General features: G+C 48.6%; 1 protein-coding gene across 5 annotated transcripts in view; it reads right to left on the reverse strand.

Annotated features, from left to right (window-relative positions):
- FGFR2 (fibroblast growth factor receptor 2) overlaps window positions 1-27,104 on the reverse strand; it is a 103,967-nt gene that overhangs the window by 21,604 nt on the left and 55,259 nt on the right. For 3 of the 5 annotated variants that reach the window (XM_066240422.1, XM_066240419.1, XM_066240420.1), the window contains 5 exons: window positions 17,273-17,463; window positions 14,620-14,764; window positions 12,339-12,535; window positions 3,298-3,449; window positions 338-459 (listed from right to left, as the gene is read on the reverse strand). In XM_066240422.1, the coding sequence (XP_066096519.1) occupies window positions 338-459; window positions 3,298-3,449; window positions 12,339-12,535; window positions 14,620-14,764; window positions 17,273-17,463 (807 nt within the window). Of the gene's footprint in view, window positions 1-337; window positions 460-3,297; window positions 3,450-12,338; window positions 12,536-14,619; window positions 14,765-16,037; window positions 16,186-17,272; window positions 17,464-27,104 lie in introns of all 5 variants that reach the window. The other 2 variants (XM_066240421.1, XM_066240418.1) reach the window with 1 other exon arrangement.

Genomic DNA, 27,104 nt, shown 5'->3' on the forward strand with positions numbered 1-27,104 from the left:
TATACTCAGGATGGTATTTTCTACGCACCTACACACAGGTGCAGAGGGGATGAAGACATCGCAGGGAGCCGAGGAGTGAAGTCTAGGCGGCTACCACTCGGACAAAACTCTCTCCTCCACCCTCCACCCCCCACCCCTCAACGTGCACAGAGCTCAAGATAAATAGTCCGTCTGAGACGCTGATTTATACTGAAAGCCCCTCAACCCCCAGGTCAACTATGTGCTCTCTGACCCCCCCTGCCATGATGGAGGTCACATGCCACAAAGGGAACATTCTTGATAAGGCTATCCACCCTTGCCCCACCCCTCCCCCTCCCCCCACCCCCTCCCCACTCACCTTTCAACATCTTCACTGCCACAGTGACGGCTTCCTTGGGCTTCTCTTTGTCGATCCCCACCGCCTCAGCCATGACCACTTGCCCAAAGCAACCTTCCCCCAGGGGTTTGCCCAGCGTCAGCCTAGATTGTATAAAGAGGGGATTAGCACGCGGCATCTGGTGAAGGGGGTGCAGCGAGGGGAATTCCAGAACTAAATATAAAAATCTTTCAGCGGCTCGCGGAGCAGGGAGCATTTATCCTACGGAACTAATGAGACACGGGGTGCACCCGCGTGCCTGAGTATTTTCTTAGTGACATTTTTTTTTTAGGAGACGTCAGTTACTGGTGGAGCAGCTATTAGATTTCACATTTGTATTCCAGGTTTATTTTCTTTTACGGACGGTATCCCCGCAGATGAGGTGGTCAGCGCTCCTAAGGGCTAACAAGGAGGGGCACTGGATCCCCAGCCTGTCAGATACGCGTCCCTCGGAACGTCTCAAAGAAACCCTGAAAGCTGTTCTTACTTTTTTTTTTTTGTCTCCTTGAAGTGTGAAGTCTTTAAAAATTGCTATTATTCAAATACCAATGGATTTTACGGTCACATTCTGGGGCCAAGATACATGATATGAATCTTAAACGCATTTCAAGGAATCGTTAATTGTTCACTAAAGGCAAAAAAACACATTTTTTTCTAAAACTGAGGGAAATTCTTTCTTTCACATCACAGTCCAGAACTCATTATGACTACCCAAAATTAATAATAAAGAAAATCCAAAGTGCACAGATCCAACTAAATTTCTAAGCCCCATACACACATCCTGTTAATAGCCATATCTTGTCCTTGGGCGCTACAGGAACCAAGAGAATAAAGCAGTGTTTGAAATACGTGTGAATGTGGTTTTCCACTTAAGCGAAGTACTGAGCTGACCTCAGTGAACAGTATTTATGGTAAGTCCACCACGGTTCGCAAAAGCTAAGCAAAGACAGAGGGCAACATATGCTACGCTGAGGTCATTCTGTTTCTATGACGAACTAAAATTAAATTTAATACCTTGGCAGAAAATAAACATTTGCATTGGAAAAATGGCTAATTTATGTCCTATTGCCCTGCTACTACAAGCATAACAATCCTTTCTTTGTATAACGTCTGCCTCCAATCTAATAAACGGCTTCTAAATAGCCTTCATTCATTGCAAAGCTGCTCCACCTACGTTTGTGCTCAATACTGTTTGGAAATCCTTTGCGCTCAGATTTTCCACACTCAGGGTACCCCCGGTGGGAGCTAACCGTTCCTCTGGACAGACTCTCACTGTCAACGGCGGTGTCGCAGGTGGCAAACACTACAGACTGAACCCGAGAGCGGCAGTTCCTTCGAGTACGGTCACAGCTCCCCAACTCAGCCCCACAGACACAGGAATGTACTCGTGAACCCACCTACTCGTACAGTCAAACCAGGGAGCCGGGAGGGACGCCCCGTCCCTCTCCACATTCTACAGGAAAAGCAACCATTCTTTGCGTGTTCTCCGGCACCTCGCCTGTAAGTGTTTGGCAAACAAGTTCTGAATGACTGAATGAGTGAGTGAATGGGTGAATGAGTGAATGGGTGCATGGATGAAGGGTCCTTCCACTACAGTACACAAATGAGCAGGAAATGACTTCAGTAGACACTCTGACAGAACGAACTGGTGCTAGCTCAGGGTGCACATGGAGACCTCTCCACTGGCTGCTGGGAAACAAAGCCGGTGTGGGGTCGGGCTCCCCTCCTCCCCAAGCCCCTGCTCTTGTCTCTGGAACAGCTGATCTCTGTAGGATTTCCAGATTTGTGTACGAGTTTCTTCTTTAGTAATTAAACACTCCTCTGACGGACTCTCGGGGCGGTACTAGGGATGTCGAGACAGAGAGGGTGGGTGTACAGAAGCCAGTCAAGAGCTTATTCCGGTTGATCTGACGTAGATGTGGAGTCAGAGACTTCCACCTTCCCTTACTCTCAAGCTTTGTAGACTCCTAATTACCAGCAGACAGCTGATGGCCCTTCAGCAGCCACTGAACTTCATTTCAGAAGGGGGGTGTGAGGGTTGGTCCCTGCCTAGAAGACAGGGCCGGCAGCCCAAGATCGTTCCCACCGACTCTCTGCCCAGCACAGCCATCTCGCTGAGGTCTGCGAGGGAATCCATGGAGGGAAACAAAAGGACACGTGCACTCACAGGTGCTGACAACTGCGCTCCGCCCCGGGAGGGGTGTACCAGGACCTCTCCTTTATAGGAATGCAGTCTAGAGCACGAAAGGCTGCCCAGCCTCTGGTTGGCAGAGCAAGGGTTCAAGTCCAGCCCAAGAGATGAACGGTTCCCAACAATGCCTTCAACAGAGCCCAGGTGGCCATGATTCGAACTAAGTGTGATTGAAACACCTTCATACCATCCAATAAGGAAGATATTATGACTCACAGGAAATGTGATGTCAGATACCGTATCTGAAGCTTTTCAGCCTGATAGTGCGTTAATAACCATTGAAAACGGCAACACTGGATAAAGATTCTAAAGGAGGCTTATATTCTCCTAGGCCAAATTTCCCCCCCAAAATGTGAACTACAGAATAATCATGCTCTAGTAAGCTGAAGGTGGAAATGCCAGAACTTTTTTATAAATGGGATAATTCCACTTTTATTCCATTTGACTGGGTTTTAATTGTCTAGAAAGTTTTAAAAAAAAAAAGCTTACAAGGTATCATCTTGTTTGGGGACCAGCCATGGCTTAGTAGCTTTTTTTTTTTTTAAAGAACTATTTAAAAAAGAGAGAGAAAGAAGAGAGAATTCATTCTTTTCTGAGAGTTGGTTATTTTGAAATATAACCTCACTCACTCCTGTTGACATCATCACAGCAAGATCTTTGCAGTTAAGGGTCAGAAAAAGGAAATGTCAACCCAACATCCCTTTATTCCCAATCTCCATCCCTTCAGGGATGCGCCCCATGGAATACTCACTTATCTCTTGGAAACTCCCATTTTGGGTCTTCCGGGAGCTCGTACTCGGAGACCCCGGCCAGCATGGGGGTGTCCGCCGTGGAGGACAGGCGTGTTGTTATCCTCACCAGGGGGGTGTTGGAGTTCATGGAGGAGCTGGATTCAGCAGACACCTGGATACAAAATACAGACATAGATGTAATCCTGGCTCCACCTGAGAAGGCTGGACGCTGGCCAGAGCCCAGCCAGACGGTCAGCTCTTAGAAAGGAAGAAAAGCAGGGACTGGCCAAACTCACAACTTTAAGACCCAAAGCACTGATTCCAACTCCTCTGCCTCCCCCCCCCCCCCAACACGGGACTAAATTTCATCCAAACATGTTCCTAAGACCAGGCTTTCCAACGTTTGTACACAGTGCCTGATCAAAGCATAAGTCTTCTCTCTGTCCTAATTCCCCAGGACAGTCACTTGAGGACTAGAAACAGCCCCCACAGGCCTCATTTCTGCCTCGGTATCACCTGTCCCAGGGCTTCGGAAAAGCAATCTCCCTGAGACCAGCTCAGATCATGAATCAATGTCGTGCTTAGGAAATTCCATAAAAACTTTTGGACAGTCGGGTGAAAATCGACTGCCTCTTGTCAACTTCAGTGTCAGAAGCTAGTGGCTGGATGGAACAGGTGGGACGAAGAGTCGAGGGAAAGAAAAATACATCCGTATCCACCCTCCCCGAGGAAAGCTCTTCTCCCACCTGGCGGCGGGCGGGCCCTCACTGCGGTCACTCATTGGCCCTCAGCCATGTCAGTCTGCGTCTGATAAAAATGGTCATTTCTTAAATATCACCTTGCCCGTGCTGGTTCCTATGAAAGATAAAGCACGTGCAGAGCCCGCTGAGGGCCACCTCTGGGGATTCCTACAGACTCTGTCTGGTCCAATCCTGGGCTGTCTTGAAGACCACCCGACTGTAACCATGAACAAGACTGGCCGAAGAGAGTTGGAATATAGAGTCAAACATGACCCATCAGCACAGCTCACCCGCGGGACTGCCCGGGTCAACCATCCTCCCCAGCTGAGTTTACCAACACCCTGCACAGCAAGGAGCAGAGGCTGAGCCAGATGATCAAACTGATGATGAACTTCCACAAGGTGGAGCCTGGCCCCCCCACAGCACCTGGGCTCCCTGGGGGACATACCATTCGGGAAACCTGGACTCTCTCCCTCGTAGACCCAGACTGCCCTTAATTGGAAGCCCAAGATGACCAAGAATATAAGGGGAGGTATGAGGGTAAGGATCATTCTACAAATAGTACATTGGTGTCCGTATTAAAAACAAAAAGGCAATTTTTAATGCAGAATTTCTATTATCTTTAAAAACGTACGTGCGTACATTTCTGAGCCTTCTGAGAAGTCCTTTGGAAGAGAGAGCTAGTCCTAAATTTTATGATGCAGAGAGTATGAGCAATATTTACTTGCTCTGAGCATGGTAAAAAAAAAAAAAAGAAACTGAGGAATCATTCATTTTGGAGCTAAGAAAGGCCTCATGGATAGGTCAAGCTTCAGGAGGCTTAGGCCGCACATCCAAGTATCCGAGCAGCACAGACAAATGGCCAAAGCAAGGAGCAAAAAGTGAAAAAGAAACATGGGAACTCTTGTGGAATCTATCCCTAGTCCCCTCTAATGACATGGGGTGACTAGGCAGGGACCCTACCCTGGCCAAAAAGGCAATGGCTTCAAAGACCCCTGCACAGACCTACGTGGGCCCCAACCTCATGGCAGGATGCCGACCTCAGCAGCAGGGCCCCTCCGTGACCGCCACCAAGATCTCCAGCCTCCGTCAGCCACACAGACAGCGAGCGCTCCCTCCACAGAGAAGAGCCCAGAAAGGTGTAGCAATGAGTTTGGCCTCAAGATACTTCCCCAACTCCTAATGCTCTGTGTGTCTGGGCCATGTGCCGTGGATGCAAAAGGAGGCTGGTGTTTTCAAAAACCAAAAAGTCTTCTAGAAGGTTCTCCCACACGAAGAAACCAAAATCCCCGCTCTATGCTTTGGGAACTTGTGCTTGACGACCACAGGCAAGAAGTAAAAGTCTGCCCCGCAGGGAACGAGACAGCACAGGCCCCACAGGGTGGAGGTCCAGCCGGGACACCCTCTCCAGGGCCCGCAGGGCAGCCGGTCCGCACTGGACCCACGGGCTCCCAGAACCGCACTGTCGGGCAGGGCACACCAGCTCAGTGGGGAGGAGGAGGAGCCTGTGGGGACACAGTTCTAGGTGAAGAGCAGTGTCCGGGGCTTGTTGACTTGTCCTTCAAAAACAAAGTCGCCACGCCCATCAGCAAGGCTCACGGACTCCGATGTGAGGAAGCAGCCTCCCTCAGGGAGGAGGGAGAACATGCGTGTAAGCATTTCTTTCAGGAAGGCTATATAAGACACTTACAGTTTTGGAGGAGAAAAAGTAGGCAGATGAGGGAGGGATCAGAATCTGTCCGTTTCAGAACTTTCTGAATTACCATTTAAACTTAAATTGTATTACCATGCATACATCTCTTTTATGTTTTTAAAAAGTAGCTTTGTAACAAATATATGTTTTGGAATAATAAGAATCTGAACTGAGGCATGCCTGGGGGGGGGGCAGGGGGAAACAGAGCACACGCTTAAAATATACTGACTTCTCAAATGAGTTAAAAATGACGAGACCGTTGTTTTCGTCTCTTCCCTGTGTGCCACGTGGAGTGTTGTGGCATCTCTGTGTCTTTGCACGGGGCCCCCCAATGACAGTCCCCCAGCCCAAGCAGCCAACCCAGCTGCGGCCACAGAGCTGACTGGTGGGGTCCCCGTCTCAGTTCTGACGCTCGGTCACTGTGAGACCGCGAGGGAGTCTCCTAACCTTCCTTCACTCGGGATTCCTTATCTGTCCGCAGGAAAGCAGGATAGTTCTCCCCACAGTGTTGACTGTGAGGTTGCATAGCGGTCACACCGTCCAGTGTTCAGTGCAGATCCTGGTTCCTGCGACGAGCTCAGTTTTCATATTCGCTCCCAAACCACCACCACTTTCCTTGGCCACTCTTTTAGAATCATTCGCTGCCCAGATTCAAGGGTGCCTATGATGGCACCTCCCTGTGAGGAACCTGGCACATCTAGAGCCTTGGGCTGTTCTATATAATTGAGATACTGTCACACCATGTGCCAGAAGGAAGACCTACCAATCTGACCCTCTGCTCACAGCCAGGAAGGGCTGGGGCTCCAGCAAACAACAGAGCAAACCCCAGAAATGAAGCATCTAGGAGTCAGAGGACAAGAGGACCTGGGGACAGTCCAGGACAGGAGAAAAGCTGGAGCCTCAGGATGTCCTAATGACAGATGCAGCTTGGAACCAGCTCACGTACAGAAGAGCTAAACACTGCATCATGAGTAAACTGCTCTGCGGCTCACCTACGAGCCAAAAGGATTCTTTGCCCACAGACCCCTGGCAAAAGTTCACGCACATACATCTCTTCCCCAAACAGAGGGTCCCAACAAGGTTTGCCCGTGAAAAGCTTTGGAAATGGGAAACCTTTCCAAACTTGGTCGCTGTCATTATCATTAAATATTTTAAATTGTGTTTATGAAAAAGATGACTTATGGCAACTTTATTCATGTTAAGTATAGAGGTTTAGATTCCATGGACCAATTTGGAAAATATTTCTGTTAAAGGAAAAAAAAAACACTAAGGGGGGAGGTAAGAAAATACCCAATGTATAAGAAACGACAGAATTCAATCGCTCTGTCTACAGAGGTATATCTTAATTTTACCTCCATTCATTTTTACTATGCTCTTAAGACCCCCTCTGGGGCCGTAAAGCACAACTGGCTTTCTCTTCACTCCGCTTTACTCCAGGAGCGAGCGCGTGTCCAAGCTCGGCAGGACCTCTCACAGAAGGGTCTTCCCCTGGTTCAGACGGATGCCATGTTTCACCAGAGCCTCTTCCCTCCCACCCAGGCCCCTGAGGAATCCCCAAATCCTTCAGCACTATCCGACTAATGCTTTTTTCTTTTTCTTTTTTTTTTTTTGCGGGGAGAGGGGAGCAGCACAAATCATCATCTTCGCCATCAGATCCCGTTTTTTTTTCAATTCCAAGGTTTCCTGTTTATCTCGTTTAAAAATATTCCATTGATGGTGACAATTACATAATTGATCAACAACAAACCCCAACACGCTAGCAGACTGTCTTCCACTCACAAGCCCTGCCAGCGCTTTCTCGCACAGATTCTCGCAGTCTCGGTCCAGTCCGCTCACAATCAGAATCTCTCTGTACCATGTGCCGTATTTCAGGCTTCTTGCTCAGTGTGCTTTCTGTGTGTTTCCACCGAACATGTGAGAGATTAAGCACGGAACTGGGGTTTCCCCCATTTTTCTTTTTAAAGGGCCCCCAAGAAACTGTGTTATCTCTCTATACGTACTAGATTAGAATGCCCAACCAGAGGGGACCTCTCAGAAAACAGGGTGGGTAGTCAAAGATGCCAGGGCAAGAGATGGTATTTGTGGATTTATTCCTGAGGCCTGACAAACACCCTCAAACCACAGACAGCCAGAGAAACCCTTGGACTCGGGCTGGGAATCCACGTCCCCAAACCAGAACACCAGGCTCTGGAGTTAACATACCATCTCCATAAGCCCCGCCCATCACTTCCCTCCAGCCATACAAAACGCTCTCACCACCTGGAGGTGACTGAGAGCAAGGTAAACCTATCAGAGCAATGGCTCACCAGTCCCAGACGGACTAGTTCTTAGAAGATCACATCAGCCAAACTCCAGGTCAGATCTCAGTCAAGGTCCTTCCAAGGCTGAAAGGCAAGAACGGCTGAACAGGGGCCGGGGAGGGCAAGGCGCCCACACAAGAGGGCAGATTTCCAGTTAAGCCATCCATGACCACTCTAATGACCTGAATGTTTTCTGGAACCCGTGAGCGTCCATGAGACCGTTTGACCAAATTACGGAAAATGCTCTGAGATCATGACGTTTAGCTGCTCGGGTGTAAATGAGCTCCTACAAGTGGAACTGCCCTTCACGGAGCTTGGTGTATGTTTCATAGCCATTAATACACAACCCCAAGAACTGGCTCTTGCATCACACACTCCACCAACCCCCCTCCACCTGGGTCCTGTCCATGATGCCCTTGGGGACGTGCCACCGGCCTCAAAGATTTTGTTATAAAACGTGGCCTTGATCGTCCTTGATTTTTCTCTGGCTTGCAATCTACTAGATGAGTAACCAAAAGGAGAAACCAAAGTCTGAGGGGAAAAAACACTGCAGCTCCCTCTGAAAAGACAATGCACTGCACCCACGGGTGTCTCGTCACCCAGGAGGTGGGGACAGCTAAATCTCTATCGGGCCCTATGGAAACCTCTGACTCAGAGAAAGAATCTGATGTTGCCACTGAAAAGCCGATGCTATGAACCCAGGCAACACCACATGCCTCCTGAACAAATATCTTCAGTGCCCTTTGCACCATTCTCCCCCCGCCCCTAACTGATTTGTGCAAAACATGGAAAGGGAAGCCCTCTCTTCCACTCATGCATGTGCAGAGCCTGCTGTACCACAGCCACACTGCCCACTCGCGGCACTGCAGACCCGCACCAGCGCCAGCAGCTCACAAGGATGCCCCGCCCTGCGCTGGCTCTCGCGGGGTCCCTTCTACACACTGTGGGGCAAAAAAGTGGGAGGGGAGGAGCAGGGGCTGGCACGGTGTCTGAGCCCCAGCACAGCAGGTGGGGTCTGGCAGGCAGACCACGTGCCACCCGCCTCCCCACCAAAAAAGAAATTGTTTCTTTCTCCAAATACCAAAGCCCATCAAAAGGCTCAAAAACCAAACAAACAAAAAACACACCAAAAAAAACAAAAACACCTCATGGTTACTGGGAAATGAGCACAAGGAAGTTCTTCTTCCGGACAGGAGAAAAAGACTTTTGACAAAAAAGTTAACCGAAACGTCTATCATGTACCATAAGACCAGTACAGATTAGTAATGTCAAGAAGGACAAACTCACCATAGGATCAAGAAAGAAAGAAAAAAGAAAAAACACCTCTTGTTCTAAAAACAATAACTGAGTTGAGTGAAATGCGGTCTGATGGGGGGGGGGGGGTAAGGGGTGGGGCCCAGAAGATAAAACTGAGTCCGTGGGGATCACAGGGAGCAAGTGCTACCCATACAGTGGAGAAGGTTGGGCAATGCTGGGCAATGCGGCAAAAAACATGGCCTCCAGCGTAACTGCCTAGGGCCAAGCCATCCTCACGGCATCTGATTACAGGCTCACCTGCCGCCAGGTGAAGGCATGCTTGGCATCCCTGTGGTATTTGCTCTTTCATCAACATATCTGCCGGCCTTTCTGGGGATTTCATTCCGGCTACAGTCCACTAACCCTCTTTTACCCAGGTACCTGATAAGCATCTCCCCTTCCACCAAAGGGACCGGGCTCAGGGACCAAGTGCTCTTTGTGAAGAATCCCACATCCCGTTTTAACATCTAGGAGGAGCTGAAGAAATGTCAACAGTCCCCCCAAATAAATTAATCTCCTAGATTAATTAATCTCCCAGTGGAATGTGCCCACTTCCCTCTGCTTTCCTTACACGAACTGACCCTACTGAACCACAGGCGATCATATTTCAAATGAACCCTCCGTCCCCTAACCTCGGAGCCACTGGCAAAGGTGGCAGACCATGTCTTTCATGGATGGAGGGGAGACCAAGCACTCGGAAAATTATGATGGAAAAAGGAAGGAGGGAGGGAGAAAGCAGGAGGAGGAATCCTAAAGTTCCTTTGGGTGTGGGAAAAGTGACCAACTTAGGCGGAGACAGTCAAGAAAGACCAGTCCCGAGCCGGCCAGAAATAAAAACTGTGGCTAGGATTGAGTCAAGGGGATTTTAAGGGCACCTGCCTCTTTTATGTTAAGTAAAAAGAAGAACATTGTAACAGCTGCAGGGGAAAAAAGTTGATAAATTAATTATGGGACCATGTCTGGCTAACACCAAATTACAGGCAGTCCCCAGGTTATGAATGAGCTAGGTTCTGTAGACTTGAAATGTTTATTTATTTATATAGGCACAGAAAGGTAAAAATATATACTGCATTAAGACAAGCATCTGTCTAAGTTGCATTTCATAGGCAAATGTACCTGTTCCAACTTATATACAAACTCAACTTAAGAACAAACCTCAGAACCTCTGCCTGGATCGGTTTCCTCCAGAAAGCATTTTTCCCTATTAGAAAAAAAATAATAATAATAGAAATGGGAATACAACTCCTTTTTCTGCTTCCTAAGGCCAAGTTCTGATGAGGATGGCTGTAAGAATGGCCCAGAGATAAACAGAAAGGAGAGGGAGGGGAAGGGGCAGCTAGACCACCTGAAGGTCCCTGGACATGTTAAGAGTCATTTCAGGATTGAACTCTCCCCAAGTCCAGGTAAGTGGCCCCATCATTGCTTTCTGGCTTCAAGAATGATAGTGGTGTCATTTTTTAAATAACCACAGCATTCGTGGGGCAAGGGTGTCCCAGTAGAGACCTTTTTCCCTCGCTCCTAGAACAATTTCAGCATTTGCCCGTACCTGACGTCCACTCCAAACGCTATCCTCAGAGTCCATGAACGGAAACCTGCATAAAGCATGGCTTCAAAGAAGTCAACAAGGAGCTGGGTTGAGAACAGCCAGATCGGTGCCAAAACTGCTGCTGACCATCTGGCTCCTAATCCTTCCACCACCTCGTCCAGAAAATGTCATGGCCGCCTTCAGTCCCAGGAGGGGCAGGGCTGGGATGAACCCAGAGTTTCTCAAAGTCCATTTCAGAATCCCCTGAGGTCTTGCTTAAAATGCAGATTTCTGGGCCCATTCAAGACCTCTGAGGGCTGAGACTAAGGACCCTGCAATTTTAACAAGCACCTGTAAACTCTACTACAATACACCCCAAATTAGAGCCATTGTGTTAGCCATTTTACTTGCTGTTTTTTTTTTAAAAAATACCTTTATTGGAACCAAGTTCCAAACAGTTCTGTAAACACTTTGCGTTCACATCTGTCTCCCCCTCCCACCCTCGTGAGCAGAGAGAACAGAGACAACCATTCCTTCCTGTCCCACGTGGCTCAGCTGGGTGGGGCTTCGGCTTAAGGCAGAGGTGCAGGCTCTAGCTCCCTCCATCTCCCCCCTCCCCGAAAGCAAAATTAAACCAATCAGCAGGCACGCAAAAGCAAAAGGAAACCGTGAAAGCCCAAGCATGAGGTTAACAACAACCTGTTGCCTATTCAATACAGCAATCACTCACGCACCAAACCCTCGGCCATGCTTGTGAATGACTTAACAAAAATATAACACATGCATACAATTAATTCTATTTTAAGAATCAGAGCCGTTGAGCCAAAATTCAGTTTGGAAAGACATCATGGGTACAGGTTTCTGACCTTGATTTCAAATAAATAAATAAATAAGTAAGTAAATAAGTAAATAAATAAATCCAAGAGAACTACAGTCCCTCCCTTTCCAACTAGTGGCATAAGCCTATCTCAAAAAGGAAGGGAGGAAGGGAGAGAGAGAGAGAGAGAGAGAGAGAGAGAGAGGAGAGAGAAGGAGGGAGGGAGGGAGGGAGGGAGGGAGGGAGGAAGGGAGGGAGGGAGGGAGGGAGGGAGGGAGGGAGGAAGAGAGGGAAGGAGAGAGGGGGGAAGGAGGAAGGGAGGAGGCATTAGCTCACAAGGAACAAAAGTAGCTTATGCTTCAAAGAGACCGCGACTCTTCAGTCTCATCACACGCACAAGGGCCTGCCTCCCCGCGTTATTTCCAGTCCTGCTGATTAGCTCTCTGAGTCTCACACCCTCGTGCTCTCTTGCCCTGGGAACTTGACTCGGTTGACCCCACTGACGCATCAGGGATTGACTCTCCGAGCCCCAAACACTAATGAGAGGGCCGCAGGAAGGCACGCTAGAACTGTTCGCACCTGGACGCTCCCAGGTGCAGGGGGCACCCAAGCAGAGGGAAAGACCGGAGAGCTGGCTGGGGCATGGGGGAGGGGTCAATTTCTTCAAACTCTTTATCTACTTTCTGTTACCTGTCTCCGCAAAGGGATGCGCTTGGTGAGCTTGTGCACAGCCGGCTGGCTGCTGAAGTCTGGCTTCTTGGTCGTGGTCTTCATCCGGCACACGATGACCGTCACCACCATACAGGCGATTAAGAAGACCCCTATGCAGTAAATGGCTATCTCCAGGTAGTCTGGGGAAGCTGTGAGCTCCTTTTCTCTCACAGGGGCTGGATGGTGGTTCACAGGGGAGGAAGAGATAAGCAGGCCACAGAGTTAGGACACTGGATTGATGCATTCTGGCACAACTAGAGGCATCGACAGGCAATGGCCGCTCACGGCGAGGGGCTCCTGAGGACTCAAGGCTATGGAACGGCACAGGCCGTGGGCCTGCCATGCACCTCTCTGGAATGAGGGTGGCTACCCAAGGGCTCCTCACTTTACCACCAGGGCCCAGGTGGCCACTGTCCACTGCCTCACTGGGTTGCAGTGGGCCTCTGCAACCCAGTGACCGTGATGGGTCAGCTGCCACCAGGCACCAGGGCAGGCTATGAGACCACAGACACCTGGGCAGTGTAGGACAGCCAGCCGCACCCACAATAAAAGGACTGTGTTCCATGATGGTCTCTGATGCAGACCAAGTTCTTAAAAATGAACAAGACCCACTTTGTTCCTGAGCGGACGATGCCTCTGTCTTACGTGGGCAAGCTCTTTCAAGGGAAGAGGTGACAGAGTGATTAACCCACATGAACACAGTCCCATACAAAATGAAATAAAGATTCATCTAGTAGGCTGGCGCCCCCCCCCCAGTGTCAAATTCCTTAACATAGCCCAGTGTATTATTTAACTAAACAAACAACTGCTTTTAACATGAGGACAGAATTGCTTATAATGTAGTACCGTTATAGCCATACCATAAACAGTTTACAGTACTGCTTAAGCAATAACCATTACAATTTTTTTGTGTGTATCCGGTTACACTGATACATCACTATGATTTTTCCCTTAAAAAAAATAGAAACGGCATTGCATGTGAGTCTGTGCATAATTACTCAAGGTAGCACATTCTTACATCAACTTCCAATAAAGTCTGTTCCCTCCTTAGTCCTCAATGGTCAATCAACAAGCAGTGTATTTCCAAAGAGTACTTCTCTCAAACTGCATTCTTAGTTAATATGCTGGTACTGTCAGGCAAATTGGTTACAGAGTGCCATCCAGGCACTTGCAGAATGCCGGGCCACTAAGTACAAGCAAGCTCAAGCTAAGAGGCATCTCACTGTCTCGAAGCAAATATTCACAAAGCAGATCCATGACAAAAGGAAAAATGGATGCAATGGTATTATTTATAGCTTACACATTGTAATCAGAAAAATGCTTGCAAGACAGTCAAAACTCTCAGCAGCACAGCACAAAATACAACGATCAATTCATTTTTGCTAGAGATAAAATATGCATGCAGGTAGGCACCGTACTCTAAAAATAAGGCGTTAACAACTGGAGTGGAACATTAAGGAGCTAGCAAATCACAGTCTATGCAGTTTCATAATGGAAATGACAAAGGAGGCAGATGCATCCAAGTAGACAGTGCTTTTCACAAATGTTTGACCAGGAGAGAGCTATCGGTTAAAGATTCAGACAGCAGCCATATTCAGGCAACAGGGCTTCGCTGATGTTGATTTCTCCATAGGGTAGAAATAACATCAAGCTCACGAAGGCAAGAGCATGCTTTGCAGTAAAAGCAGACTGACAGTCCATTCTATCGCCACATGCAGCAAGCCACCGATTCCCGAGGTAGGTACCACACCGCTTCTGTACACCCTACATGCAGGTGCCTCTCCCGGGCACCTGGACTTCACGTCCATCTGTTTACATCTCGTTAAAACTAGAATGTGGGGTAAAAGGATATGGGGGAGGGGAGGGGTTCGCAAAGTGGAATTTGAAATGAGCAAAAAAAATTACTTTGAATTTTACAAAGTAATTTCAACTTCTCAAGAGAAGTGGGCATGGGCAAATTTATACATTGACTCAATGACAACAGAAGATCCCTTTGGGTGTTCAGAGTGACTCTTCATTTGATCATAAATGTGAGTGTGGGATCTCACTGTAAGTGAATTTCCAAGGCAACGTTCTTATCCCTGGATGTGTGTGTGTGGTGGTGGGGGGGTGATTTTAACCATTTTATTTTTTTAATCTTTATGGAACGATAAAAGGGGCCATTTCTGAGAACAGAAGCTGTGTTAATTGTATAGCAATCAACCAAGGAAAGGAAAAAACAAACAAACAACAAACCACGGAGAGAAAGAGCAGTATATACCTGGCAGAACTGTCAACCATGCAGAGTGAAAGGAGATCCCAATAGAATTACCCGCCAAGCACGTATACTCCCCAGCATCCTCAAAAGTTACATTCCGAATATAGAGAACCTCAATCTCCTTGTCCGTGGTATTAACACCGGCAGCCTAGAAAACAAGGGAAGCAAGAGAAGAAGAGGCTGGACGACACACAGGAATGACTGCGGAGGGGGCCGTGGAGCCGCGAGGCTCCGCACCCCGGGGCTCCGGCGGGTGCTGGCCGCGGGGAGGTTCCGACTGCAGCCCGTCCACAAAGCCCACAACCGAGAGACACTGAGCGACACGGAGCAGCTCACCTGTGCAGGCCCATCACCACACCGCCTCACCACCTAGAGATGCATGCAAAGGAAACACATGGAAAAATTGACCCACAGAGAGCCGGTCTCTTTGGCCATGGCTCGGCTCGGCTTGGCTTTGGATTTAGGGTAGTTTTCCTAAAGTGGAGCACCCGGAAAGTCCAAGTCAGGTTCTGGTTCTGTGGGCTGCAGACTCCCACCATGAGCAAAGGATGGTTCTGCCTCAATTATCGTGTTGTGAAAGAAAACTCGGCAGGGAAGTCCGAGCAGACCTCCTGTCACACCCTTCTGACCCCGTGGGAATCCGCCAGAGCGGAGGCTCGCCCTGGTTACTGGGCCCTGGTTAGTTTCCCTCCTGCGTAACCACCTTGACTAACGTCGCATTGAAACAGAATAGAGTGAAGCTCAATCTTGATCGCAGAGGAACTGCGCTTCCCCCCATTGTTTTATTTATTTATTTTTAAATATAAACATTTGAATGTGAGTCATGACAAACTAAAAAAGTCAACCAGCTGCCTTCAACAGCTTCCAACCGTACATTCATGAGGCAGACTACCCCCAGGTTTGGGAGAGCAAGGTCAAGGGCAGCATCTCATAAGCACCAGTTATACAAACCAGAGGAATGATGGCTTGTCGGACCAACTACACCGTGCCAATTCTTTCTCTAACCGTCGGGGGCAGAAGGAGATAGGGGTTCTGCTGATATGCAATGCTGCGAATTCAACAGGCATCGCCGGTGTGCGTTCACCATGGCGTCTATGTGCAGTGATGATGGGAACTGTGCAGCCCAAACCAGACAAACCAGAAGGAATGACTTAAAACCTGGGTGGGGTGGAGGGTAATCTTTAGAAGAAATCAGAGCAAGCAGTTTGAACATTGTGGGCATTTTTCCATGGCTGCTGGTATCGTACCAGCCACATCACCAGAGAGAGATGATTATGAATATACCGAGGCCACAGAGTTATCCTACAAGCTGCCTGCAGTCTCCCAAAGCACCAGTCCTTTCAGCTTCTATATTCAGCCTTCTTAAAAAAAAATAAAACAAAAAACCAACAACAACAACCAAAAAACAAAAACGTTGTTACCTTGCTGTTTGGGCAGGACAGTGAGCCAGGCAGACTGGTTGGCCTGCCCTATATAATTGGAGACCTTACATATATACTCCCCAGCGTCCGCCTCAGTCACATTGAACAGAGCCAGCACTTCTGCATTGGAACTATTTATCCCCGAGTGCTGGAACAGACACAGAGAACAATATAACGGCCAACCAGGAAGGACTTCGCATCGTCTAGGGTCCCACCACCAATACACCACAAGAGAACAACTCCATTACATGTGAACAGCAGTACTGAAGGGCTATGGGTTTAGGAAGAGCAATATAAGTCAACGGTGGACGGAAGTGACCCAGTGGAGAGGGGTGAAAGGTTGTGACAGACACCTAGGATGGGTGAGCAGTGCCCCAGGTTAGTCACCTTGTTCCAGCTTGTTAGACCCTTAGCGTCCTCGGCTGGAGAGAACACCTTGTGGGCTGAGAGTTCTTAATGGAACCGCCTACGGTTTTATTGGAAGGCTGTTCTTTTTAAGGACCTGCTCTATGAGCAACTCAATGTAGGAGGTAATGGTGGACAGTGGACTAGGATGTGGCACAGGCTTAGCTTGCTGTCACCATCCTGAACAGCAAGACAGAGCTAAAAAAAAAATAAAAAAGCTGATGCTGTTAAAATGGGGACTTGCAAGGAGGCAAAGAGACACGAGTAGAAAATGTCCCTTGTTCAACATGTCATGAGTGCAGAAGCATCTTCTAAAGTTTCCCATCTATATCGTATGTGAATGAATCTCAGAGGTGAAGGGATTTCTTTGAAAAGGAAACTCTACGTTGTTTCTAAAAGGTGGCTATGAAAATTTGAGCCTAATGTTACATTAAGAGAAAACAACAACGGTGTTACAATAAACATCAGTCCAACCCCTGGGAGTTTTATAAAGCTTTCTGGATACTTCACCCATTTATTCTGCACAGCCTCCCCTGGAGGGGAGATGATACCATGGTCCCCACTTTTCTAGACATGCAGCTGAGCCTCAACATCTTGCAGATCTCAGGGCTGACAAATAACTGAACTACTCTGACTCCAACTTCAGCGGTTCCTCTGTCCACCACCCCAAAGTTCCCTTCTGAATTTTTACTAGCAAGCTTAATGATATCTCCTAAACCCATAACACACTCTATACCAGCCAGTCAAATAAGAGAAGCATCCTCCCTCAAACGCAACAGGAAATCAAAGAACTCGTGTTGGGGGTACCATCGGCTTCAGAAAGTCCTCACCTTCAGAACCTTGAGATAGGGCAGCCCGTCGGGCCCGTATTTACTGCCGTTCTTCTCCACATGTTTGATCCACTGAATGTGGGGCTGGGCGTCGCTGTAAACTTTGCAGACAAACTCCACATCACCCCCGACCACGGTGGAGGCGTTTGCAGGCAGTCCGGCTTGGAGGATGGGCCGGTGTGGCGATCGCTCTGGTGGAGAGAGGGTAGAATAAGTGGGAGTCAGGATGGGAAGTGGGGGAGGGGAGGAGAAGAATAAATAAGGTGTGTTGTCCAGAAGAAGGCTGTGAACTCAAGCCAAGAAGGTCTCAAGTCTGCTGGCTGGCTCCTTTGAAACAGCATGGCTGCCCAACGCCTCACAAAAAAAACGACTTCAAAGGAAACTGCGAGAGAGCGACCCTCGTAATACTTACTTAGAAACCTGAGAAAAAAACCTACTATAGCTCAAGTTGCTGGTGGTTCGTGGCCACCTAATGAACAAGGGGGGGAAACACTTTGACAATCTAAAGGACAAATGGCAGGGATGTGGGCCCCTCTCCACTTCATCCATGTGGGACAATGACCAAAGACTCACCTTGACCATAACTTGAACATCACAGGCAGGTGACAAGATTTACTTTAATGTCACCATGAGTACCAAAAATGGCTCCTATAACGTGCAGTGTCTCCCAATACATTTCTATGATGCTCTGAGAAGACTTTTATCACTTTTTTTCTTTTTTAAGTAAATTAACAGTTAAAGCCCAAAGTTATAAACAGATTAAACGAACAAATGGCTCTCTCTCTTTGCTGTGGAATTTACCCCACTTGTTCATTTTTTCATTCCCCCAGTCATTTCCTTGATAAATATTAAGTGTTACTGCGTGCCAAACGCTAGATGCACAAGTAAGCATTCCTTGGTTTATTCAGATGTGGCACTGGAAAAAAAAAGAAAGGAAAGAAAGGAAAAAAAAACAAAAAACAAAGAGACACCAGTTCCCAAATCCTGGCAAGGTCTTAGCCTGTCTTAGCGGAGGGCCCATCCAGGGCAGGCTAGCGGTCTCATCCCACTCCCACTGGCCACCCATCTCTCTCTCTAGGGAAAAGGTTCTCAACAAGGGACACTCCCCCTCTTGTCTTTTGTCTGGAAAGGTCCTTTTCTAACTTAGAGGTGGGCTCTGCAGAAGTCTTGGAGAGGTAACCACGTCAAAGTGCACGAGCAATGAGACACAAGGGTCCCGAAGAATCAGGTCACGGGCCAGTCTGCTGTGGGACCCTGTCCACGAGGCACTCGCTTGTAATTACAAACTAACTGGAACCTCCCTATGTGGCCGCTAAGTCAAGAGCCACACATACCCAGGCATCCACTGGGGGTTCACAAATACTACTCTACCCCCACATACCTGCACACACCAGCCATCCTCCCTGTCTCCCTCCCCACAAAGTGGGTACCACTGCCTTTACCTTCCACATAACAAAACTGCCAAGGGAAGTGAGGAGACCCCACCTGGTCAGCACACCAAGCACGCCTCCACATTTGCACCTGGGTCTGTCTCCCCATGCACTGGGCTGGGAACAGCACATTAGAATGACAGCTATCTAAGCCTTTCTCTATTTGCGCCCTTCGGATTAAAATGTCATGTAGTGGAATTTGTTGGATTACAGCCAGACCATGTGCAAATTGATTTTATTGCATAAGCCTGTGGCTGATCTTTAAAAAAAAAAAATTTTTTTTTAAACCAAAGAAACAGTGCTAGTGGTGACTCTTACTTAGCACATGGCGTTCCAGAATCCTCCATCGCTTCACAGACACCTACCTACATCTTCACATGAAAAAGATAAGGATTGCAGAGCCCCAGAGAAGTCATTCATTTGCCCCAACATCACCACCCAGATAGGCTGAGCAAAGAACCCAGAAGATGAAACACCTAAATTTTGTGGGCAGACAGTTGCAACGCTGGGATCCCTTCGAAGGTCACCAGAAGCCCTCAGGCTTTGGCTGACACAGCATTCCAGTAACGAGCCACTGTGAGCCTCCTGGTCAGGCAGGGAAGGCAGCCGGATACCACAGGACTTCAGGGCTGGCAGGGATGAAGATCTGGTTTAAACCTGGCCAGCCCCAACCATGGGAGAAGAAAGAGGTAAAGCCCATGCACACCTTCCCAAGAGACTTCGCAGTGTGAAGGGAGCTGTCCTTTGGGCTGGATACTGCCAGCCAAGCTCACAAACTACGCCTCCTTGGACCTGTCAAATATTGGGGTGGTTTACCCCTTCCACAGAGAAGTGACATTGAGGGACCCATTCATTCTCTGGCTCCGTGTTCCACTTCCCGCGCCATGTGTTTGCGTGTTTAAAGATAAATATTTACAGTGGGCCTAAATATTTATTCTTAGAAACAAAGGTACTATAAAATCTTAAATGTCATTAAGCCAGATCGACAGGAATTTCAAACCACGTCCTCTCTCTTAAACATGCTTGTTTCTAATAAATCTTTTCACAAGCAAACATTGTGTGTGTAATACCAAATCACGATGCCCTGTGAACAATGGGCGCTTTCATACCGCCCGACATCTCTGGCCCACGCCAGCCTTCGGCAGGGAGTTGAGTCACTGGGGCAACCCTGGCAGGGCCCACTACAGAGCCGCAGCCTTGTTTTACTTGTGGCCAACATGCTGCTGAGCTCCAGTTATTAAGTTACTGCTATCCGCACTATTAAAAAGAAACAACAACAACAACAAAAACGTGTGATCAATGGTTTAATGTTATTGCATTTGCAAATTACTGCATGCCTAAGGTCGCCCACTTGCAGTCTTGAATTCATTCTTCCAAATTTTCTCACCTTCGACAAAATAGCCCCTGAACCACCCCCGCCACTCCCTCCAGCCCTTTCTCACGTTGGGCACAGAAACTGTAAGCGGGATCCCTCTGTAATCGAAACCTTACACCATCTTCCAAAACTTATTACAGCTGGCTTCGGTATAAAATGAAACCTTAGAGAATGTTATTTAAAATGTTTTTAAAAAGTCAGTAGGCCTCATGTTTCGTTTCTCGACATCAGGCTTTGATTTCCGTTGCAACCTTATTCTCTGCCCCGAACATCTTGGAAAGGGTCCCGGGGGCCAGCGCCTGCACGCACGGCGCGCCTCTTTCCAAATCCTTCCGCGACCACTCTCGCTTGGTGTCTGTCAGCCCATTCAGAACAGTGATCAGTAGTAGGGGATGCTGACAACGCCTGGCCTCCTGTCCTAACTTCCGAAAAACTGGGGTGAACACCGAGTGCAGCGGGCAAGTGGGGGAGCTGGCTCCGTGGCAGGTCCTGCGGGGATGGACGGAGCAGGCGGCCCCCACCGCCGGTCCCCGTGGGCGATGGGCAGTGACAGGCAGGGCACAAAGGCCCTCTGACAGCTAATGTGCTTCCCAGAACGTCACAAGGCCCTGGGCAAGTCGAACCCCTCAGGTTTCCAATGCTTCGGGGCAAGCAAGCTGGTATAAAAAGATTGGTCAATGAATCATGAGAGAATATAACCCAGGGCTTGTTCACCTCTTGTTCCTCAATGTAGTAACCGAACAAACAGACAAAAAAATCACATCTTCTCCACCAGGATTTACAGTCTTAGGCAAGGTTCTCTTCCGGCACATTTAACTCTCCGATGTCTTCTTCTGACAGGGGAGTGAAATAAATATCTGGCAAGCAGGAAAGCTGACGACCACATCACCTGTGTCATGACTGCAAATTTTCACAATACATACTCTGAGTCCCAAGGTTGCGGCTGTACGGCCCGTGGACCAGAGGGGATGGGAGCCTTTCAAACAGGGATGCTGAGGTCCCTGTGTGAATTCCAAATTAAGACCGAATGGGAAGCAGCCCGAAGGGTGTGGCTGCCGCCGAGGGGACAGTTGGCTGGACGGCTGGAATGAGGTTCCACCGAATAAACATATAGTAAACACAGACTGAAGTGCTGAGAAAAATCCTCTCCCCCACCCACGTTCCGCCTCCCTCACTCCCGCTTGTCAAGGGCTCCAGATGAATCCATGCTTCTATGACAGAAGGCCCAGCTGCTAGGAGTCTAGATATCAAGACTGACTCTCTCTCAAGTCCTGCTGAGAGAGAAGAGGGACAGAGAGAGGGACAGAGACAGACAGAGACACAGACAGAGAAAATGCCTGGGTGATGAGAAACATAAATCTTTGTTGCCTATTGAAACTTTTTAACAGGGCAGCCCTCCTCTGGACATGATGTTTGCTCACAAGAGAGCGACAACTTTTGCTCCGACATAGCCAAGGCCATAAACAACGTCCACTGAGCAGAGAGGCCTCGTGGCTACAGGCTGGGTAACTACACCTCCCCGGGGTCAGAGGGAGAACCGGGTTCTTAAATTATACCTATAAACTAATCAAGCCCGGGGTTGCTGCTGCTTTCCTGGCACTCGGTGGGTCTTCTGTTTCTCCCCAAAAAGTTAAGCAGTATTGGTCACAAAGAACCATTTCAAAGCGGCTCTGTCTGACAGAAAAACATCATGAGACTCAAATCACACCGAGTGCCGGATATTGATCGGGTAACAGCCAGTGAGGGCCCTGCTCTTGGGCACTCATTCATTTAAGGAGTGTAGAGAACCTTGCCTGCCCGGTCTTTAAATTAAAATAAAAATTTAATTACCCTTTCTCTAAAATGGCAGTTTCTTAGCAACTCCAGGGGGCTGAATAGAGAAAGAACACAGCGATTTGGAAGACAAGTGAGAACAACCAAGATTTCTTTTTCTAAAGCCCAGCCGGGCTCTCTTTTTTTTTTTTTTTTTTTTTTTAACTCAAGAGTAGGCGGTGGTTGCTTTTGTTGCATAAAAATGCTCTAAACAAGTTAGCATGAAGCATGGTTATTAGGGGAAGGCCGATCTAAGCCCTCTGAAGTTGGAGGAGCCCAATAACCTGCTAAAGACCTCACGCTAATTACAATTAGTGGAATGAGTTCATTGGCTTGTCGAGACTCTGCCTAATGCACTCAAACCAGACAGGCTAACTCTAGCTGGCTTCTGAGTTTTGCTTTTTCCCTAAGCTCCCTCCAGCCTCCAGAGCCTGGCACAAAAGGAGGTCAGTACTACAGACGATCAGGAGAAAAGGGCAAGGTTAAGACACAGGTTGGAGAAGGAGCCTTACGATATCAGCAAGAGTCAAAGTCACCATCACTGAGAATCTGGCTTGTCCTCTTGTGGAATGGGGGAGAGGACTGCGATGCTGAGCACCAGGAATTTTTTTCTTTTCTTTCCTTTAATTTATTTTTTAAGGGGGAAAAAAAAGCATTTTTGTAGAAGATACTTGGTTTGTTAGTCTTTCTCTGTCCTAAGCTTTGCCTCATCTTCCTCCCGCCTGGACACCTGACTCTGGAAAGTCTTGTGGAGTTGGGCTGGGAATCCAGCTTCCTCCAAACACAAGTGTTTCAGCGCAGACAGCAGTCTGTGCGGGGAACAGGCTTGTCCGGGGCAGGCCTGCGTGTCTACCCTCCAGCGCCGAAGTCCCCGGGTGACTTACGGAGGCTTGTCCGGGGCAGGCCTGCGTGTCTACCCTCCAGCGCCGAAGTCCCTGGGTGACTTACGGAGGCTGCACCGCGCGAAGTGCTCAAAGCAAAACACCACGAATTCCTTTGTGCTTGCTCGATGAGGCCGGGCGGCCAGGGAACCCGGGCAGGGAGGCCAAGAGCCTCCCCATAATTAACATCCTAGGCTTCCATTATTTGGCTGGGGGTTGAATGGCTTCTACCAGCTGGGTGTCAATTTAGGTCTTTTGGGGCAAATTACAGGGAACAGGGCCGTGGGTTATTCACACCCCCCAAATGTTGTCTGCAATACCCACAAATGCCTCTCCTTTTGTTAAGAGGGGACCCTTGGTTTGGGGAGGATGAAAAGTGGGATTGGACAGTGATGATTGCTGCGCAAACCATGTGACTGTCCTCAGCGCCACTGAGCTCAAGGTAGGTCGAAACACGGTCAGCAGGGTCCCTTTTACATGATGTCCATTCCACCATAACAGAAAAAGAGACGGAGACCTGGCAAAAGTGACAGTTTCACAGAGGGAACAGGACACATTCCTAGGGTTATGAAAAGCCTGCCCTCCCAATTAGTTAAGTCTATTTACCTTGCCCAGCTTACTAAGTGAGAGCTTTCTCTCTCCTGACACAAGGTCCCTCCCTACATTGTGCTTGGCTTTCACTGATGTAAAACTCAGACGTCAGCGGCCCCCGCCCCCTCCCGAGGAGATGGGGTAAACACAGCTGAGGGCGGTCACGCTGGGAGCCACATCCCGGACCCGCCACCTGCCACGGGGTGGGGCGCAACATCCTTCAGGAATGCACCATTATCAGCAGTGTCTGCAGACCTGGGTGTCCTTCGTGGGAAGAGCAGGCTGTAAATGTTAAAAAAAAAAAAAAAAAAAAAGTCCAGGAATTAAGCACGCCTTCTAAGTGAACAAGGCTGTACTCCAAATTAAGAGGCTCTTCTCTCAAACGGTTTGCAAAGAAGCTAAAACATAAATAAATAAAAACCAAACCCCCTGGGGAGTCAGTCTCCAAAGGCAAGCAGGGCACAGAAGGAAGCTCTTTAGTTTGCAAATGTTTCACTGGTATCTATGAAAACACAATCCGTCAGTCCACCTCTAGAAATGGGTCCTAGGAAAAACAGTCATCCAGATGCCCAACAAAGAGGTGGCACTGCGGCCTCTTCTGTAACTGGAAAACTAAAGATGTACACAACCCAAATACCCACCAACAGGGGGATGACTGAATAAATTATCCTGTACCCATGACAGAGCAGCCCACAGGCCACTAGTCAGAGCGGAGTATAGACATGGAAAGATACCCATGGTTCATAACGTCGACGGGTCTCACCAACTCTTCTTCAATGAGTCTTATTTCTAGAGGAAGTTGGGAAAATCCATCATGCTCATCTCTCGGATGCTTTCTCTGCTCCTGGGGTGGTTTGAGCAGAAGCAAAAGCTTTCAGCCCATCTGAGCAAACAACCGAGAAAAAAAAAAAAAGTGTCTCCCTTTGGTCAGATCCGCATGAGAACGTGTCACAATAAAACTGCATGTTGTTTCTTCGAGGTGAACTCAGACACTGAAAATAAGAGTGGTTCTGGGTAGCCCCTGCTGTGGGCATCACCTAAAAAGAAGAGCTTCAAACGAGCCCCCCGGCTGGTTCACAAAAGGCTGCGACCTGAACACAGCTTCTCTCTGCCCATGCCAGACAGATGCCTCAAGCCAGACTGCAAGCCAGCCCGCTCCTCACTGGACGTTCGGTGATGCTGTCATACACAGCATGGTTTTCTTTTGGCCAAAAATTAAAATGTAAAGGACTAAATCCTCACCTCCTCTCTCTCTCTCAGCCCAGTGAATACATTAAACCAAACAACATAAGAACTTCCTTTTTCAAATAGAAGTAAAATCCCCAAAAGATTCTTCCAAAATAATAGCCAACGCCTGTCTCCCAAAGATCACGTTCACCCATGACAGGAGGAGACAGAGTCTGGGGCACAGTCTGACCTTTTGATGTGTACCTTTATTTGGGCTAGACAGAATTCCTACAGGCCTTATTTGAGAGAATCCTATAAGGGAGAAAGAAAGAAAAAAAAATCATATCAAGATCCAGGCGTCACCAGCCCTAATCACCGCCTTACCTATGTGGCAGTTAGGGGTCTTCTGTGCTGGGACACGGGAACCCCAAGAGGGACAAAGCCTGCGTTCCATTCAGCTATCACGTCACCCTCTAGGCTGAGTACAGGGCGCTCCCTACATAGATAATCTAATATTCCAATACCCTGAACACAGACACCTCCTGCTCCAGTGCTCGCTCGGTTTTCTCTCTCCAAATCAAGGCCATGATGTTCTCACCTCGTCGCCTCTGTCTTCCCAGAACAGAAAAACTTCCCCATGGCAACATCCATTCCCCACCTCCCTCCTGCACTGGACCTCAGTGAAAGATGACAGTGACTCTAGAAGCTATCTGCCCTTGAAGGTGGGGCTACACCCCATTACAAAACTGGTCCATTTTTATCCTCCCTGCTCCTTGACTGTGAAATTAAACCAAAGACAAAGTAGGTGAAGGCAAGAGCGGGGCGTTCTAAGGGAGGGAATCCTGTAAAAACGCTCTGGTGGATGAATGGCTGGAAAAGGAGAATATGATGGTGTTTCTATATTCACGTCTTAATGAGAACGGGCACAATACACCCCAAGTGAGCTCTTCCGCTTTATAAAGGTGACTGTTAATGGAAACTGTACGGATAAGAGAGTTTAGAGAGAAACACTGACGATGTCTCACTTTCAAATTTGCAATATGTTCATTCAATTTAAAAAATTGGAAAAAAAATTGCAATAGGTTAAGAACCACAAAATTCCAAATATAAGTAACTCATTCAACTTTTTTTTCCTATTATTCCCATTCAGCACACAGCAACAGACATCTCGCTACGTGGTAGCTCATTACTGGGCACCGTGACTGCTGTCAATGAAGTCACGTCTGCATGCCCAGCTTACTCGGCCAGGCTCTGAAAGCAGCAGCATTCTCTGTCCTCTGTCCCGTCCCCACCTGCATCACCTCCAGGTATGGGGACCAGACCCTCTTCTTAGGAAATGCTGTAAGACATTAACTGGCCTGCCACACTGCCACTTCCTCTCTGCCCATGCCACAGACTCAACGTCAAAGATTAGACAAATACGAGCCCTCTGCCCAGCCCCCTGAGCCAGGCTCCCTTCCAGAATAGAAAGCAATAGATGAAGCTTCCTTCCTCAACTGTGGGGCAGAGGGCGACTGGTGTTTGCAAACAACGGGGTTAAAATGCTGACACTGCGAAGTTCTAACGTGCCCCGTCCACGCTGGTGGGCGTGGTGCCCGCGCCAACCCCAGGAGCGGGCACCCACAGGCACCGCCTGCTCTCAGCGCCTGCAAGGAGTAGCTTCTGGCTGATACCGCTCTGCAGGAAAGCACTTACTTGCTGGTCAGTGCATTTGGGGCGATGCAGCTGCCCAGTGACCAGCTTTGGCCCCCTGGAATCTCGCTTGTGAAACAGGAATGGGAAACTGCTCAGTAGCAACCAGAAGTTCATTAAAACAGTAGCTACCAAAGGAAGCTTTGTGATCTCTGGAAGAGAGGAGAGGAGGAACGGCCCCTCCTTTAACCAGGGCTGGGCTATATATGCCTGTGTCTCAGCCTAGAGGTCGGAGAGGTCTGAGACCACCCAAGGAGAGCAGCTAACGACCACGTGGTATTATTATTTACAAGCACTGCTCTCCTACCCAACCCCCCTAAAGGGCTACAAAAGTCTGCCATCACCCCCATTTAACAGATGAGAGAACTGAGGCTCAGAGGTCCCATGAGGTCCAAGGCCACAGAGCTAGCAAAGGATGGGATGAGAATCTGAACTGTCCCCCCGGTTCCCTGCACCGGAACGTCCAGGGGCACTACCCAGCAGCAAGGACGGACCCTTGAGGGTAGATGAGAGAGCATCATCAGAGAGAAGAGGAGGAAATGGATGCTGGAGCCACAAAAGCGGCACCAGGACTTTGCTTCCTGCACAATCCCGGCTCCAGCTCCATGGTTACGTGTTCGCTAAACACCCACTGTACCCAGGCATTCGCTGTGACCCATCACCTGGCATGGCAGCGCAACCCATTCTCCACGGCGGGGTTTATGCCTCCCTGCAGCTAGATTTCACAACGCTGGAGCTGGCGTGCAGAACCAGTTTCAGGATAAACATCAAGTCTTAACTCAGAGCAAGAAGTGGGAAAGAATGATTTGGCAGCAAGAGCATGAACATGGAAAATCAAACGAGGCCTGGCCAGGAAGCCTGTAGGTCAAGATGCTCAAGTTCAG

This window comes from Saccopteryx bilineata, chromosome 7 (genome assembly GCF_036850765.1).
Source record: "Saccopteryx bilineata isolate mSacBil1 chromosome 7, mSacBil1_pri_phased_curated, whole genome shotgun sequence".
NCBI lineage: Eukaryota > Metazoa > Chordata > Mammalia > Chiroptera > Emballonuridae > Saccopteryx > Saccopteryx bilineata.